Below are 13,274 nucleotides of genomic sequence, written 5' to 3'. Positions count from 1 at the left end.
TAACGCTACCTTAGGCACAAATTCCAGATTTCTGCAGTTTGTGATGCTTTTAACTGGTTTAGGAAACAATGGTATGTATCGACGAGTGGTGTAAATGTAAAAAAAATATATATTACATTTGACATATCGCCGAGTGGTGTGTTGTGCGACAGAGCAGCTACGCAGAGTTTATTTTAGGATGGCCACATTTTGGAAACCAAAAACCGGGACATTCCACGAACATAAAAAAAGGAATGCAGTTTTGCATAAACCGAAGGGCGCATACAGATGCAATTAACAACGCTCACTAACACGGAACAGTCAGCGAGGCACCGAGGGGAAATTCAGCGTACACGCGTTGTATCATCGGCTGCCGGCTGTGCTGGAACACAAGAAAACGTGTCTCTTTCTCAAGGCAAGCCTCTCTGAAAGCAGGGACGTATGTTAACTATATAGAAATTTCACAGGACAGATGGTGAAAACCGGTACACTTGATCACCCTAAACTTTGATTTCAACACGTCGCATGTTACCCGTTACTCGCTGCAAGAGGATCCCCACAAAACGCTTCTGTTGCTACTGGAGTCGCCTCCTTCCTTCATGGGAGAATAAATCTTTCTTACGTCTTCAGCCGGGGCGGGACCATTTTCTCAAGTTTTGGCTTCAGGTTATACAGCCTGTTAAGCCGATTTTAGAGATGATCCTGCAAAGAGCCACTTACTTTTCATCTGAGCTTCAGAGTGCCCAAGTGCTGTCGGTAGTGTGACGTAGAGCTCTAAATATTCAAAGTGGTGACAGGCTGTGATGATGCGTGTTAAGATTTTTTCTCGCCATTAGTGTCCAGAAGGACTCGAGTTCCCTTCAAACAGAACTCAACCTTTGAAATAAAGTTAAGATGCTCAGTTTATAATAAAAGGTCATGCTCAAATCCTCACTTATGAAGGGATGGGAATTATGAACAAAAGCACAAGCAGGAAATACAGTTTTGTAATTAAAATTGTCACTCAGGGATGAACTAGTTGAAATATTGTTTTAATGCTGTCTTTTTTATCCATAGATTCTGTGTCAGGACAAGGGCAACTGTTCTTGACATAGCATGGAAGACAGAAACGAAAGGGAGGCTGACACAGTCCCGGACTGCAGTACTTATGCTTAGAAATTAGATAACTTGCCGTTTTTTTAAAAAAGAATTTCATAGCTGTTTAATCACACGACTTAATTGAGGGAGCACCGTTGATTCTTTGTATTGGTAGCTTGTGCCAACGACTAGCTTCGGAATAATTTTTGGGTGGTGCCACTTTCCCCAATAATTGTGCTGTTAAAATTCCTAATGGACTTGTGATTGGACTCATTGAGCTTCTTCTTCTGAATTTCATTGACATTTTATTTGTTATTCTCAGAATTTTTTTTTTCACTCTTCACTATTTGCACTTGCATTATGTTGTGGTGTTCTGCATGGACGCTGTGTTACAAGTTCGTATTGAGTCCAAGAGGTTATACGTGCAGTTTGTTCCCCTAGGATCTTTATCAAGTCACTCATACAATCATAATTAATCACGTTTTCTGTGTGTTACACACCACTTCAAACCCTCAGGTGGCAGTTTTTTGGATGTGCCTTTGTTTTCCTGTGGAATGCCTGTTGCCTGCAACCATAAGACTTCAGGTACATGCAGAATAGAACACTGCGTCTTGACGGTAGGCATGCAGCCAATTATTCTCTTTTTCCAGTGACAGGGTTTCAGCATTCTACCAAGGGATCTTGGATGTCCCGCAACAAGATGATTCTATAGTGAGAGGCTATTGCTTTTCACAAGTTTCTCAATTCAGGATCCACAAGAAAAGATGCTCCATCTTCCAAGAGGTTACAGGGGATGCACAGTAACCCACCAGTATATGTCGAAGAGAAGGTCCAGCCTTCAGTGCAGAAGTCCTCACCAGAAAAGGAAAGAAGTTGTTGCAAGGACTTTGTATTGTCAAGATGATGAATTAATAATAGTTCAACGAAACATCCTTGTTTTTGCAAGGCCAAAGCAAGAAAGACCAAGACAAATGCCAGAAGAACGGAGGAAAGCATTATGAACTAGAAAGCTCTGTTTTTTCAAGAAAAAGAAACCAAGAAACAGCTAAATTGGGCCGAAGATTGGATCATTGTCTTTCTTTTTGTTTCTCCACGGGGGCTCAAAAACAGTTTACGCCATTGTGTGGGAAAAGAGGAAACATGTTCTTCTAGAAAAAGAGGTGTAGGCATATAGACAACACTTATCTAAACTGTGAAAAGTGAAAGTTCCTATACAGGTGTTTAACAGTACCAGCTTGTTCGTATGACGTAAGTGGCAGGTACAAAAGCCCGCACTCTTTTCAACCCTGATTCATCTGCACTGCTGTCATTGACACTGTGTACTTTTGATGACCTCTTATTTAGGGAATATCATAGTTATCATGCTCTTTTAAAGAATTGGTTTGTTTTTTGCTTGCAAAGGTCTAAAGAAGTATTTACTCATTAAAATTCTTTAGAAACAATTAATAGAATTTGCCAGGTAGGGTCGGTTAGATTAGCGTCTGGTGTTTCCATCTGTGAGCAAGGTATGTTGGACAGGTGAGTAAAAGTGAGCTGTGCATAATGTGACCCATTTGGGACAAAGTGACTCTCCATACCCAAAATCTCACCCACCATGCTTCCTGGTCAACGATATTGGCAGTTAGGAAGAATTAGTGGGACTACAGGCTACATTAGATATCGGCGGACAAACAGAACTTTTCAGTGCAGCAAATTCTGATACCTTGCTCACAAAGCCAGACGTAGCCCATTTGGCCAAGCCTTGCTCTTATGGCAGCAGCACTGGGAGCCATGTGCACAAATAATCTTACATCACAAAACTAAAGCCAGGGGAATTAGGAGGGGCTGTCAAAAATGGTGTAACTAGGGAGTTGGCAAAAAGTGGTAAACAAGACGTCTGTTGTTAGCTTACCTCTCACCATTAGACCCTACCTTTGTAAATCATTCTAATTTCACAGTTTGATGATCATCTCCCATCAAGGACAGTGCCAACTGAGATTTTGCAGTGCTACTGTCTCAATTAAGTACTGTACATAAACTTAACCTGTGTTTAGATCTCCCTTCTACCTGCCTCTACCGTTTTATGTCCACACTGCAGATTCCCAACCATTTGGGTTCCCAGGGAGCCTTCAGTTGAAGAATGATTCAGAAAAGGGGGTGGTGATGGACAGAGTATCGGAATTAAGCAGAACACTCCTACCCAGTCAACAGATCAGGGCTTAATCATCACCGTTTTTTTAGCTCACTGCACCATCCCAGCTCAGAACCTGGCTACATGCAAATTAGTCTGTCCCTGGCCCAGTGCATCATGGGAACAGGGCAGACCAAACTACCAAGCCAATTCTTATACTGGAAAGGAAACAAGCTTCCGGGGACCGGTTTCTGGCATTACAGCCGTCTTCGGCCCGGCTTGCTTGAATCCTGATGGTGCAGTGAGCAAGGGACTCACATCTGAGCATACCCTTCCACGCTTATGGTGGACAAAACGATTCAGAAAAGCGGGTGGTGATGGACAGAGTATCTGAATTAAGCAGAACACTCCTACCCAGTCAACAGATCAGGGCTTGATCCATCACCGTTTTTTAGCTCAATGCACCATCCCAGCTCAGAACCTGGCTACATGCGAATTGGTGGTCCATCACCACCCCCCTTTTTTGAATCGTTTTGTCCACCATAAGCGTGGAAGGGTAGTTTGGTCTGCCCTGTTCCCATGATGCACTGAGCCAGGGACAGACTAATTTGCATGTAGCCAGGTTCTGAGCTGGGATGGTGCAGTGAGCTAAAAAACGGTGATTGAGGAGATTATACGCAGAACCCCACGTTGCGGCCGTAATCATCTAACTAGCAGGCTGCGGGCGGTCTGACTAGAAAACGGGGACAATTGTATTTCGTCAGTGTTCTACTTATAAGACGTGATTGTGACGTCTTTGAAGATACTGTGCAGTATATTTTTATACGCACAAGAACATCATTTGAAGGTACATCTTGAAGGTGGCCAATTATTATAAGCAGTTGACTGTAAGCAACATTTGCTTGACAAACCATCAAGATATTGTGTTTAAGTGGGATATTATTGTTTTAATCCTAAGGAAGGTTTTTGGCCTTGAACATTTATGTGCCATAACCGAAACGCGTTGATGCACTTTTTTGTGGAGAAACCCTAAGTGATAAAGATAAGATACTCTTGTAACTGTGAAATTCAATATACAACCTGGAGTAAATTTCATCAATTTATTGGAACTGGTGTTCTTTTTCTCCCTTTTTAATTGGAATTATTTTCCTTATGTTCTGTCCCATTTTTCGTGTAATGAATTTATGATGTGTCACAATGTTCTGTTTTTTTAAATTGTTTTTAAAATTTACCCAAATAAAATGTACATGTTTTTGTATGACTGTTTCATGTTTATCATTAATTGCTCCTTGTTGGTGTAAGTGGGTGAATTCTTTGTATGTCTAGTGTAAAACTGTGGTTTACTTTTAAGTTCACCCAAAGGGGAAAACTTTATTGACAGTTCTGCCTCTTGGTACCCTACCCCTTTGGTTTTCAGGGTCCCTCTCTTTTGTTAAAGAACCTGCAGCAAAAACAGCTTCACATAATCATCATCTTGAGCTTCTAGAGATATTTCTAGCACTCATACCCTTTCAAGTTCACTTTGTAGGGAAAGCTGTCCTGATACACACAGACAACATGACAGCAATGTATTACATACAAAAACAGGGGGAGGGACACACTCTCTCCAGCTTCACAACTAGCACAAACCATCTTGAGGTGGGTCATACGTCACAAAATGTATCTCCTAGCATTTGATTGTCTACTCCTTCCAGGAGTAGACAATCAAATTGCCGATCTGCTCAGTAAACCGAGACAACAGATCCACGATTGGGAACTCCATCCTCGAGTTACCTTCCTATTCTTTCAAATTTGGGGCTTCCCAGACATAGATGTGTTAGCCACATGCCAAAATGCAAAATGCCCAAGCTTCGCCTCCAGGTATCCACACCCATTGTCCAGAGGCAGTGCATTATGGATGAATTGGTCAGGGATATTTGCCTAGGCTTTTCTGCTTCTCTCACTTTTCTTCTACTAGTGGTTGGGAAGCTCAGGCAGGCGTCCCTGACAATAATTCTGGTTGCTCCCACATGGGCCCGTCAACCGTGATTCACCACCCTGTTGGAGCTCTCAGTAGCCCCTCATCGCAAACCACATTTTACACCCAGTCTCCTTTCTGCAGAGCCGCGGAGAAATAAGACATTCTACTACAAGAGCTTGCCATGCAGCAAAGTGGAAACAGTTTGTTATTTATTGTAATAACAAATCAACCGGCTTGATGCTTCAGTTCAGAACATTATCTGCGATTTACGGCATCTATAGTGTTCAGATTTAGAGTATACATCCATACGTTTACATCTTGCTGCATACTTTCAAAATAGACAACATCTGTCTCTCTTCAGAGTGCCTGTTATTAAGGAATTTGTGGAAGGGCTGAAAAAAGTCATTCTTTTAACACTTCCACCTGCCCCAGTGCGGAATCTTAATATTGTCCTCACCATACTCATGGGTCCACCCTTTGAGCCATTGAACAAATGTGAGCTGCAATTTCTCACTTAGAAAGTCGCTTTCCTCATAGCTATTACATCAATGAGGAGAGTAGGTGAGCTTCAGGCACTAAACATAGAGGAGCCATTTTTACAATTACACCAAAACGAAGTGGTTCTTCTGACTAATCCTAAATTTCTACCCAAAGTGATTTCTGCCTTTCATATCAACCAATCTGTTGAGTTGCCTATTTTCTTCCCTGAACCAGATTTGGTGGCAGAACGTGCAGTACACAACTTAATGTTAAAAGAGCATTGCTCTAGTCCATAGAAAGGACAAAACCTTTCAGTAAGAAAAACAACTTTTTGTGGCTTTTGCTCCGCCTCATAAAGGCAATCCCATCTCAAAATCAAGTATTGCATGTTGGAAAGTCAAATGCATTCAAACATGCTATGCAAAAGCAAAACAAACATTAACAATTCCCCCTAGAGCGCACTCCACTCGTAAAATAGGGGCTTCTATGGCTTTTTTAGGAAACATCCCCATAGATGACATCTGCAAAGCTGAAACATGGTCTACACCTCACACATTCACAAAGCACTATTGTTTAGATGTGTTAACAGGACAGCAAGCTAGTGTGGGCCAGGCAGTTCTACGTACACTCTTTCAAACCTCTGCAACAGCTACAGGTTAGCCAACATTGTGGAAGATTACTGCTTTCTAGTCTATGCAAAGCATGTAATCTACAACTCACATGCCTCGAACGGTAAATGCTACCTACCCAGTAAGCATCTGTTCTTGGCATGTAGAATTGTAGATTCACAAGCGCCCACCCGCCTCCCCGGGTACCTATTCCTGTTGCAGTTATATCTTACTTCGATACACACACATGGACATCCCTATTCTACTACTCTTACTAACTCCATTATCACCCTCCGCGGGAAGACAATTGAACAATGGAGTCGATGCCCATGCATAATATCACTGTAAAGAGTTGTCACCGACCTTGTGACTGGAAAGACTTCTTCGAAGAAAACCAAAGTGCAAACATCCGGATCCAACACTAGATGGCAGTCCATGCAAAGCATGTGAATCTACACCTCTACATGCCAAGAACAGATGCATACTGGGTAAGTAGCATTATCCTTACTTCCCAGGGGTGAATGCGCAATACTCTGACACGCACTCTATTATTACGGATCTCTCGTGGAGTTTGCCAAGCTCCCACAACATCACATACCTCTCAATGTCCACCAACTCCAATTAGTCTCATATATGGATGCCCTATAGCTTTATGCCTAATTCTCTGAAACGGTTTCTGGCATAATTATAATCCATGCATAACGCAAGCCTCATCAAAGATATTCATACCTTCCCTAAGCCTACCAAGTTGTCAGTCCCTCCTCTCTTGCAGAATTGTATTTCCTTCCCTTGTTATTTTTCTTTCATTATAAATATTGAATACTCTTCCAAAAAGTATTTGACAGCATAGCGGTCTTTAGCACTTAATACATGAGTATATCAACACCTATTTGATGTTGTTATAAAAACATTGTCAAAATCTCTTATCTATCTCTAAGTGCTCCAATGTCAAAAACACGAAATATGCCTTAAAACATTGTAGCGTATGCTACAAAATTTTAATGAAATATATTTTTTTTAAATTAGAAGAACCCAAAACTGTTAATTTTACATTTTAATGGAATTAAGGGATTCTTGACTAGGCTGTTAGCCACACATCAATTAGGAGACATCATTAGCACTGCATTCAAAAGAATCGGAACTTGTCATGGAGGACGCTTTCAGTTCTATTTAATAAAGTATTTGGGAAGGTGATAACATTTGTTTGGATAGCAAACTTTTTGGTTGTCAGTACAAAAGCACAGGTAAGTAAGGCTTACGAGCTCTGCGCTATAAGTTATGGATTCATAATAAGATAGATAGTCACAGTACACAGTACCAATACTGAAGATATGTGCATTGAGGCAATCCCTGGCCCTTAGAAGACCAGGTGTACCTGGGTTTTTCCTTAGGGTATATCTGTCCAATAACTGAGAAACACTTGATGAATGAAGTGTGGCGTTGCTATTCATTGTCTTTAGTTGGCTATGATGTACCCCTGAGTTAACTTTGTGTTGTTTGGTTTTCGGAGTACCTTCTCATTGGTAGAATGTTTTCTCATGTTTGTTGCCTGGTCGCTGTTATTAAAAAAAAGTTGTGTTCTGTTTTTGACTGAAAATGTAACCACATCGATAATGTTTGAGAAAAATGGCCTGCGGTTGAAAAGCTTTTCAGAAGTTGAAAGCCGTTGATGGCCACCGCTTTACACTGGCTAAATGTATCCCCCAGAAGGAACGGATAGTAACAGTGGAGGGTTTTAACATTTTATTGTAGGAATAAGGAAGCCCACTATGGCTCAAGATTGCTGGATAAAAAGTTTATTTACCGTATTTTTGTTAATTGATAAAGCATTACACAAATACTGATATATATCTCACCATTTATCATACTTCGGCTGAAGCTCCCTCTTATTATTACTTTAAACAGAACATACTTCCGAAAATTAAAAAATCTCTACTTTTTCAACGTAATGTTGTTAATAGTTGAATCCCCTTCAGACCACCGAACGTATTGTTGTGGGGGGTGGGGGTGGGACTGAGTCCTAGAATATTGCAGTTGTTTTTACTTACATATGCTCACCACCATAGTTCAATCTAGCAGGCTCAAAATGGTCAAGTGCATTGAATGCGAATAAAACAGTCACTTGTGATAGGCATGTGATACATTGGCTCCCTTTACAATCCAGAAGTCACTTGAAATGACTGCATACTGCTAAAATGCATACACAGCTCGAATTCTATTCCCCTGCTGGTACAAATCTCTTCCTACTACCCCTCATAGAGTTGGGAGTGTCCTATCATAAATAACCTGCTTGTTTTAAGCTTGCAAACATGAGGCGATAGTGGCTTGGTATGCCTGGTTTGTGTGACGCATCTGGAGGGCTCTTTAAAAATGATTCAAATAAAGTCTTAGCGTTTGTGGTTTCCTGACAACGTCCAACTACACCAGTGCCTTGAGGAAGGGTTTGAGTATTCAGTGTGTTTTCAGGTCTAAAAACATAAACATGCAACTGTTAATAGGCCCAAATGTGTCTCCCCTCAGAACACTAAATATAATAACTAATAGTTTAAAATTCAGTCTGATAAAAATGAGGTCCAAAGGACCAGTAGTGCGTACTGACATACAACTTTGAATTGTGCTTTGCTTTTAGAGGCATTTGTGGCTTATTGGGGTTGGGGAACACAACATACAATGTGAGTAGTTTGTTTCACTTGGTGTTAATTGTGAAGTAGGTCCATGTCATGCGTCTTGAAACTGTCAGCTCTTCTGTTTGATTTCACCCAGATGCACTTTGCATACTGGGCCTTGTCATTTTCAGTATGGGACTGCAGGTACCTGCAAGAAGAACGCTGTTGGTTATGAAGCCTGCACGGACTGAAGACGCTGTACACTCTTTTACCCAGTAAAGTGTGCCATTGGTAGCAGAACATAGTGAAACAATTGCTTGTAGAGACAAGAGTTGCTTATACTCTTAAGAACGAGTACGGTGTATTCCTGGACAGTTGTGTTTAGAATCTGGGCGCCCCATAGTTGGGGTTATTTCTAGGACGAGAGATAAACGCGCTGTTGTGCCTTCCGTACAAAAGAGTCATTGCGGCTCTGTGCAGCTGCTGGTCCAGAGCTGTGTGTGTCAGAAGCCGCCCTCGCTGGTCGGTTCTGCACAGAGGAGCATTCAGAGTCGCCTTTGACGGTGTTTGTTTACACCGGCTCAAAGGCCAGCGCCGGGCTCCGACCAGTCGAGGGGGCCGTTTACAGCTCTGGCTCCGCCGCCTATAAATATTGTCTGCATAATTAAGGAAGAAAATCCCCACAAAACCAATGATGCATCTGGTCACGTGACTTTTTTAATTGCATGCGAATGTCGGCGAGGGACAGGCTCCCAGTGATTAGCGAGCACATGCCTGTGTTTTGTTAATGGCTTTGAAGGTCCCCGTGTGAGCGCGCGGCCAGCCCTGGGAGGGCAGGTGAGCCGGGGAGAAGGCACCTAAAGCGAAAGTTCCCGTCACGGGTGGTGTGGGCTGCTGCGCTCGGCGGCCGGCGCCGCGGCTTTCCTCATCCCCGCTCGCACTGGGACTGCTATTTTGAAGCGTTCTTGCTGTTGCAGTAGGGGCTGCAGCTCTGCCTGGCTTACACGGAGCGGCACCGGAGAGCCGGGCTGCGCGCGTGCCCCTACGCCTGCCCGAGGACCCTCGCCCCGCAATGGCTGTCGGTGATGGTGAGTAGCGACCGGTGACATAGAGGTTGGCGCGCGGCACGGTAAAAATGTGTGTTCTCGGCTCCCCTTTTGTGGAGCCTCGCTCGAGCTTACAACGGCGCCGGTGGCATTGAGCACTGCATCTGCTGTGACAGATCGTTTTAGCGATGGCTTCCTCAGCTGCTGGTGAGCGCAGCTCTGCAATTGCTCGTATCTTTATTTTGCGTTCACCTTGAAAAATGTGCCCACGACTATACCAAACGTGGTTTCCTGTCTGCCGTCCGCACGCAAACGGCAGAAGAGCTATGCCATATTTGTAAGGAAGGTGGGTTTTTCTTCAGCTGCGGGGAAAAATGGCCTTCTGTCTCTCTGTTGATCATAATAAATGGACGAACCGCACTTGCATGACAGGCTTGAACCATGTCCTGTTTTAGCGTGCCGCAGTTGGTCTCAAAGCAGTTAATGTTTATAAGGAACTAAACAAACTGTCTCCAAGGTTCTATTTTGACGAAACAACAGCGAGAATGCAGCCTCTCTTCCTGTTCTTTTATTTTGCTAAGTATAGCCCATGTTGACCTTCATGCTTTGTGAAGGGAGTCTGGAGAAGTACGGAATGGGTCAACGTTGCTGTAGAATACCGAAATGTAGTGCCACCGTGCATTTTATGCTTCGATTTCTTTTACGCTTTGTTGTTTTTCGCATGCTGGAAGTGTTTGTTTACTCATCTATAACAGCGAGCCAGAATAGCGGATAACTTAATTCACTGAGGTGCTTGGGTGCCGTTAACGCTGATCTCGTGAAAATATATACCTTTACCCACACTAGAATTACTTTTGCGGGTAATATGCCTTATAAGCTTGAGATGCTGATGTATATTTCAATTAATAAAAGTATTGGCTTCTTGATGCTGATTTAAAGCTTGCTGGGTTTTTTCTCCAGCTATTATAGATTAATGATACGAGTTGGTGGTCTGTCGCTAGTTCCAAGGGGACAGATGTCAACATCACTTAACCCTCCCCCACATTTGGCAGAAATCTTGGCTGCCTGCTGCCTGAATGAAGATAGCAGGGATTCAAGGCAAGAGGATGTAGTGGGGCGGGGCTAGGAGGCGTATTACTTCTGGCTTGCTTTGTCGAGATTGGTGAAACGATTTCTTTTGCGGTCACTAATCGAACCTTTTTTTTAAAAAGTATTTTTTTTTTTATTTATCAAGCTGATATTTTGAGTATCCAAGTTTCTTTAAAAAAATTATTTTAAAAAATGACGTTATTGTTTTATTTTGTAGATTGTGTCATGCAGGATGTCCTTGTTTCCACGTTCTGTTCACATCTGACATGCCCTACTTTTCTTCTGGTTGACTTAGCAATTTGTCCAACCCATATTTCGTAGGTAGCGCTTAATATCTGCGGTAAATTTAGCCTTTAACTAAGAGATCATTATTTCCCCCACCCCGTCCAAAAGTTTTATTCAGCCTAAATAACTTTATTTTTTATAAAGTAAATATTATTTCGTTTGCAGAATGCAAGGTACACGTTACAAAAATAGTGTTTATAAATATGTTGTGTGAGTGGGAGTTTAGACTAGCTATCAGGATTACTACATGTTTTGCAAGTTGATAACAAAGTTTAGGAATATGATTTGCTGCTTGTAGACAGGCAGAGAAATAGGTGATTATCGCCGCCCCAGACCTCAACTCTCTATATATTGTCCCTTGTCCAATAGGTATAGTCATTTGGACATGGTAGATCGACAGTCCAGGTGCAACGCCAATGGCCATTACTCCTACCCCAGGGAGGGTGTGGAGGTAGATATTATATCCCCTGGACCCAAAATGGATTCATTGGTAGTGTTTGGGCAGCTTGATGCTCCTATACACAACAAAGATAAAACTCACCCCACTGTGGAGTTGCCCCTTATAAACACGGAGCCAGGGGAAGCATTAGGAGATTTGACTCCAGAGGTAATGCCTCTGGATAATGCAATTGACATCGTTCCCTCCCCAGCAGCGGCCTCGAATCCAAAGCCACCATCCCTGAAGATAATTTCATGGAATGTGGCTGGCTTGGGCAACAAGCTGGATTTACAGGAATGGACTGCCTTTGTCGATTCCGGGGATGTATGCCTGTTTCAAGAAACCTGGGCAAGGGACGAATACTCTCGCCGGGGTTTCATGGCATTCTCCGTTCCCGCGAAATGGGGGGGAGGGGCCGTCCCTCTGTAGGCCTCTCAACATGGGTGGCGACACATTTGGGTTGCCAGGCGGTACGTCTCCCCTCGGCCTCTGAGGACATATTAGCGGTATTGCTTGAATGGGCTAACTCCTGCAGACTTGCTGTGATAAATGTATATTCAAGGCCGGTAAATATAACACGAGAATCACCTACCATCGAGGAATTATCAGCTTTCCTCAGTGAAATTCCCAAGGGTACCCCATTTCTGGTAGGTGGGGACCTGAACTCACACTATGAGCCCCTAGCAGGCCTCTTGGATGGTTCCTCCCTGGAAGAGGATGCAAGGTGGTCAGTTCCCTCTACAGTGGCCCCTCCACCCAGAGCTTGGACACCACTTGCCCTACAGATTACCGCCCTAACTCTCAAACATGGTGTTAGAGCATGCAATGTTCGTATCAAATCTGACATGCCTAGCAAACATACTTACTACAGAGTGGGCAGGGAGTCGTGACTGGACTATGTCCTTGTACAACTTTCCTCGTGGTCGCATATCATTGACTTTAGAGTGACAGAAAGAGTAGATAGCGACCACAATGCCCTAGAACTGGACTATGCTTTCCCTGGCAAGGAGGACAGTGATCACGACACGGTGCGGGCAAATCCTGGGCTCCTCCTCGAAAACAACAGAAGGAGAATTAGGTGGGAAAAACTTACTCACCAGTAGAGAGAAGCTCCCCAAGCTTTATGCTGGAATTATTCCAATTTTAGAAAAAGTGGGTACTCTAAGTGAGGAAATCTGCAACCAGGAAACCCATAAATTACTTTATCTGGCACATGAGGATCTTATTAGGACCATGGCGGCAGATCTGTTTACCGAGGGTCAAAGCAGTGGCGGCGTGGCACGCCGCAAAACATGGTATAACGCTGCATGCCGCAAGGCAAAGGGAGTTCTCCTCTCATGCATTAAGGAGGGCAAAAGCAGATTGGAGACACAGGCCAGAAGACGCGAATATAAGAAATTGATCACCCAGGCAAAGGTGGAATGGGAGCAGGACAAGTGGGAGGAACTTTCTAGTTCTCTAGCCACCAGGGACTACCGCAAGTTTTGGCGAATCGTTAATGCGGATCAGAGTATTTAATATCGGCTATTGAACCGAATATTGCACCAGGGGTATGGCAGGAGCACTTTCAGTCTCTCTACACACTGGAAATTGGG

At 43.3% G+C, this 13,274-nt stretch overlaps 1 protein-coding gene across 37 annotated transcripts in view; it reads left to right on the top strand.

The window, feature by feature from the left end:
* The window catches only part of CLASP2 (cytoplasmic linker associated protein 2), a 1,795,600-nt gene that overhangs the window by 389,973 nt on the left and 1,392,353 nt on the right, over window positions 1–13,274 (top strand). Inside the window, exon 1 of one of the 37 annotated variants that reach the window (XM_086964731.1) lies at window positions 9,714–9,908. The exons of the other annotated variants lie outside the window; for them this stretch is intronic. Coding sequence (XP_086820857.1) covers window positions 9,893–9,908 — 16 coding nt within the window. The 5' untranslated portion in view covers window positions 9,714–9,892. Of the gene's footprint in view, window positions 1–9,713; window positions 9,909–13,274 lie in introns of those variants that run through there. 37 annotated transcript variants of the gene reach the window in all.

This window comes from Lissotriton vulgaris, chromosome 4_1 (assembly GCF_964263255.1).
Source record: "Lissotriton vulgaris chromosome 4_1, aLisVul1.2, whole genome shotgun sequence".
Classification (NCBI taxonomy): Eukaryota; Metazoa; Chordata; class Amphibia; order Caudata; family Salamandridae; genus Lissotriton; species Lissotriton vulgaris.
Note: the sequence above shows the minus strand (reverse complement) of the source record. Positions and strands in the feature narration are given on the sequence as shown.